This window comes from Otolemur garnettii, unplaced genomic scaffold (genome assembly GCF_000181295.1).
Source record: "Otolemur garnettii isolate 467f Iridium unplaced genomic scaffold, OtoGar3 scaffold00014, whole genome shotgun sequence".
NCBI lineage: Eukaryota > Metazoa > Chordata > Mammalia > Primates > Galagidae > Otolemur > Otolemur garnettii.
Window position 1 is genome coordinate 11,324,192 of NW_003852409.1, and position 4,197 is coordinate 11,328,388.

General features: G+C 56.7%; 1 protein-coding gene across 2 annotated transcripts; it reads right to left on the reverse strand.

Moving 5' to 3' along the window:
• On the reverse strand, positions 1-4,194 carry KLF4 (Kruppel like factor 4). Of its 2 annotated transcripts, XM_003785209.3 has the most exons (5): positions 3,799-4,194; positions 3,564-3,684; positions 1,903-2,899; positions 1,654-1,818; positions 1-540 (listed from the first exon to the last, which is right to left on the reverse strand). In XM_003785209.3, exons 1-5 carry the CDS (start codon positions 3,801-3,803, stop codon positions 365-367), a joined length of 1,464 nt encoding a protein of 487 aa, XP_003785257.1. In that variant the 5' UTR covers positions 3,804-4,194; the 3' UTR covers positions 1-364. The 2 variants fall into 2 exon arrangements, with proteins under 2 accessions (XP_003785257.1, XP_023366377.1); XM_023510609.1 differs by having other exon boundaries at positions 1,654-2,899; positions 3,799-3,836.
• Between the last annotated feature and the right edge of the window lie 3 nt (positions 4,195-4,197).

Here is a 4,197-nt window from a genome sequence, read left to right on the forward strand (position 1 = left end):
TGCATCAAAACACAATTCAAGGGAATTCTGGTCTTCCCTCCCCCAACTCACGGATCTAATTTATACCCTGATAGCCACAACTTCCAGTCACCCCCTCGGCATTTTTGTTAAGTCCAGGAATATTCAAGTTGAATTTAGAATTGGAATGATAGAAGATCCAGTCACAGACCCCATCGGTTCTTTGATTTTTGACTTTTGGCTTCCTCGTGTTTCCTGATCACAAGTTGACTCAGGTGGGAACTTGACCATGATTGTCGCACTTTCCAGCTGGGCTCTTCCCCTTCCTCCTCGGGGAAGACAATGTGAAAAGTATAAAATACTGAATTCTCTTCTGGCAGTGTGGGTCATATCCACTGTTTGAGACTTAAAAGTGTCTCTTCATGTGTAAGGCGAGGTGGTCCGACCTAGAAAATGCACGGTCGCACTTCTGGCACTGGAACGGGCGGTGCCCGGTGTGTTTGCGGTAGTGCCTTGTCAGTTCATCTGACCGGGCGAATTTCCACCCACAGCCATCCCAGTCACAGTGGTAGGGTTTCTCACCTGCAAAGGAAAAAGGGGGGAAAAGGTGTTAAAGCCATTGCTGTAACAACGGATCGACCAGCTATTAAACCAATTTCTTTTTCTTTTTCTTTTTTTTTTTTTGCCACTTTTGGCCAGGGCTGGGTTTGAACCCGCTACCTCCAGCATATGGGGCCGGCGCCCTACCCTTTTGAGCCACAGGCGCCGCCCTATTAAACCAATTTCGCAAGGCATGTACCCTGTTCTCTAAGATTCCAGTTATGTCTAGAGCACTAAAGGGCCACGTTAAATTTTAGGGCATAAATAGGAATACATCCCTTCCTACATGTTAAATATGTATTGCTCCTGTTTTTAAGGAAACATTAATTAAGCAATGAAGACACACAAAACGCCACCCAACCTACACTTCTATAGGGCTAATGATTCTTTTCAAGACATGAAAAGGTGGTAGAAAATGAATTTGGAAATTGTGGTGAGTTTCCCAGCCCAAGCCCAGCTATAGTAAATACCCTATCCCCACTACAACTGGGTTTGAAAAGCTGCAGGCAGCTATTTTTTTTTCTTTACCTTAGTGAAGGCTACACCTAAGTGACCTCATGTACCTATTTACATGGACATGAAAATTTGCTGCTTGCTGCAACAATCTTAAACCAAAATCTCCCCAGCAATTGTAACCATTGTATTCTCTGAATTTAAATAAAACCAAAATTTTAAGACCACAACCAAAAATAATAGGAAATGAGAGTTCACCTAGGAAAAGAACAACCAATGAAAAAAGTCTGGAAAATTAAAAACTGGTAATTAAAAAAAAGCCATCAGGCTTTTACACTGCAGAGTATAATTTCCTGGTTACAAGGGCAATACTTTGCTCACGCTAGGAAAGGCCCACATAACACTGGGAATCTCCTGCCTTTTAAAAGCCTAACAAACTACACATTCAAGCACAGATACCACCCATCAAGCCAAAAGCTCCTGGGCAGAAAAGGAGGCGCCGGTTTGCTGGCTTCTCCTGTGATCCAGGAGATGAAGGAGATAGGACCGCACTGGCAACCCCAGGAGGCACTGAGGAGTGTCCAGTTAGCCTAGGAGGCTGGACGCCACCCCCCTCCTTCCAAGCGGCTTGGGTCCCCCTACCTGTGTGGGTTCGCAGGTGTGCCTTGAGATGAGAACTCTTTGTATAGGTTTTGCCGCAGCCCGCGTAATCACAAGTGTGGGTGGCGGTTCTTTTCCGAGGCCATGATCTTCTTCCCCTCTTTGGCTTGGGCTCCTCCGAAATGCAGGAACCCGGTGGCATGAGTTCTAGGGGCGAAGAAGGTGAGGTCAGCAACACCCCATACGCCTTATACGTCTCCCCAGCCCGAGCTAAGAATCCCGGGGACTGACCTTGGTAATGGAGCGGCGGGACTTGTGGCTGCATCTGGTCTGGCAGGAAGGGTGGGTAGTTGGGACCCGGGTGCGGGTGGAAGCCTGGGGGCAGCGGCAGGGCAGGGTGACAGTCCCTGGTGCTCAGTAGTTCCTCGGGACCCAGAGTCGGGGTAGTCCTGCTGGGGAGCGGCCGCCCCAAGGAGAAGTCGTGTGCAGTTGGCCGGTGGCCATTGCTGAGAGGGGGTCCAGCGCCCAAATGGGCCTCCAGGGGCCGGCCAACGGTGCAGGAGGGGACTGCCTCCTGCTTGATCTTTGGGCACATACGCGGCGGCCCGCCACTGTAGGGCGCCGCTACCACCGGGTGGCTGCCGTCAGGGCTGCCTTTGCTAACACTGATGACCGAGGGACTGCCATACTCGCTGCCAGGGGCGCTCATCGACGACTTCAACACAAACTTTCCCATCAGCCCGCCACCTGGCGGCTGCGGCTGCTGCGGCGGAATGTACACGGGGTCCAGTTCGGGCCTCAAGAGCTCGGCCACGAAGCCGCCAGAGGGGCTCACGTCGTTGATGTCCGCCAGGTTGAAGGGAGCCGTGGGAGGGGGCGCAGACTCTCGGCCATAGAGGAGGCCTCCGCCTGTGCCGCCAGGCGCCACGCCCGGGTCGCCCCCGGCTCGAATCGGATAGCTGAAGCTACAGGTGGAGGGCGCGCTGGCAGGACCGCTGCTCGAAGGGGAGGACGAGGATGAAGCTGACGCCGATGAGGACACGGTGGCGGCCACCGACTCCGGATGGGCCAGCGAGTTGGAAAGGATAAAGTCCAGGTCCAGGAGATCGTTATCGTTGAACACCTCCGTCTCCCTCCGGGGTAGAAGCGCCGCGTTGCTACCACCGCAAGCCGCGCCGGCTCCGCCGCTCTCCAGGTCTGTGGTCACGGTCGCCGCCGCCAGGTCGTAGGGGCGGCCAGGAAGCACTGGGGGAAGTCGCTTCATGTGGGAGAGCTCCTCCCGCCAGCGCTGCGGGGACAGGACAGGAAAAAGACCGTCAGCGGTGGCCCCCAGTTGACACCCCACGTACTGACGTGCTGGCGGGCCACACGCGCCTGCAGCCCCCAGACATGGGAACCGGGCAGGCTGGAAGCGCCCAGGAACTCAGAACACCGGCGCTGCAATCTTGGCCCCCAAACTGGGTCCATGAACAAGTGATGCCGGCTGTATTGAAGGTGGTAGGTAGCTGTGTGTCCCACTCCGTGGGAGCGAGCGCCACAACCTGCCAGCCCCGGTCCCTCCCCCGCCAGATCTCGAGGACGTCCCCGGAATTGGGACACCGAGGCTCTCTCGGTGCTCCCTGGCCACGGGGCCGCCCACGCGCTAAGCTCACTCGGGCCCATAGTCTGGGGACGCAGACACCTCCCGCCCGGTGGCCTGCGCGCGCCCGCCCTACCGACCGCTTGCAAGGGGACAAGGCAGGACCCGGCGGCACCGCAATGCCCGGGACCACAGGCATATATTGCCGAGCTAAGAGCGCAGAAGCCTTCCCGGGAACGCTGAAGAGTCCGCGCGGTGACCACTCCTTACCCTTGCCCAGTGGCTCTTGGTGACCTGAGTGTCCCGCCCGCTCCCATCCCACTCCACCCCCAGAAGCCCATCGGTGTTCCCGGCGGCCCAGGCCGACACTTACGTTATTCGGGGCACCTGCCGGACGCAGTGACTTCTCCCTTCCCGCCGGGCCGGAGGCAAACGTGGAGAAAGACGGGAGCAGCGCGTCGCTGACAGCCATGTCAGACTCGCCAGGTGGCTGCCTGTGGGCCGGGCGGGGAGCAAGAGATAGAAGTCAGGGGCTACTGTCGGCCGACGCGCCGGCGCGTCCCACCGGTCCTCACCCTCCTACCCCCAGCGCTCCGCGCCTCACCTACCTCATTAATGTGGGGGCCCAGAAAGTCCTCGGGAGCCCTTAGCTGGGGGTTACCCGAACCCCAAAATCAACGTAGAAAAACTTAGAAACGAAGCCAAAACCCAAACCCCCAAACTGCCCCGAGATCCTTCTTCTTTGGATTAAATATAAATTGAAGACGTTTTAAGAAAGTTCGTTGGTATACAAAAGTTCTTAGAAAAGCTGTAAACTCTTAAAAGTAGACAATCGGCGAGGCGAGTAAGTAGGTCCGGTAGCCAGTCTGTGCTCTTCGACTCAGCAGCGTCCCCCGCCGCTGTCGCAGTCGCCTCGGATGTTGCCGTGGGCGCAGGGGCTGTGGCCGGGGCGGTGGGCGGGCGGCGCCGCCAGGTGAGACTGGCCGCGGTGGCGCGGAGCTGCGGGC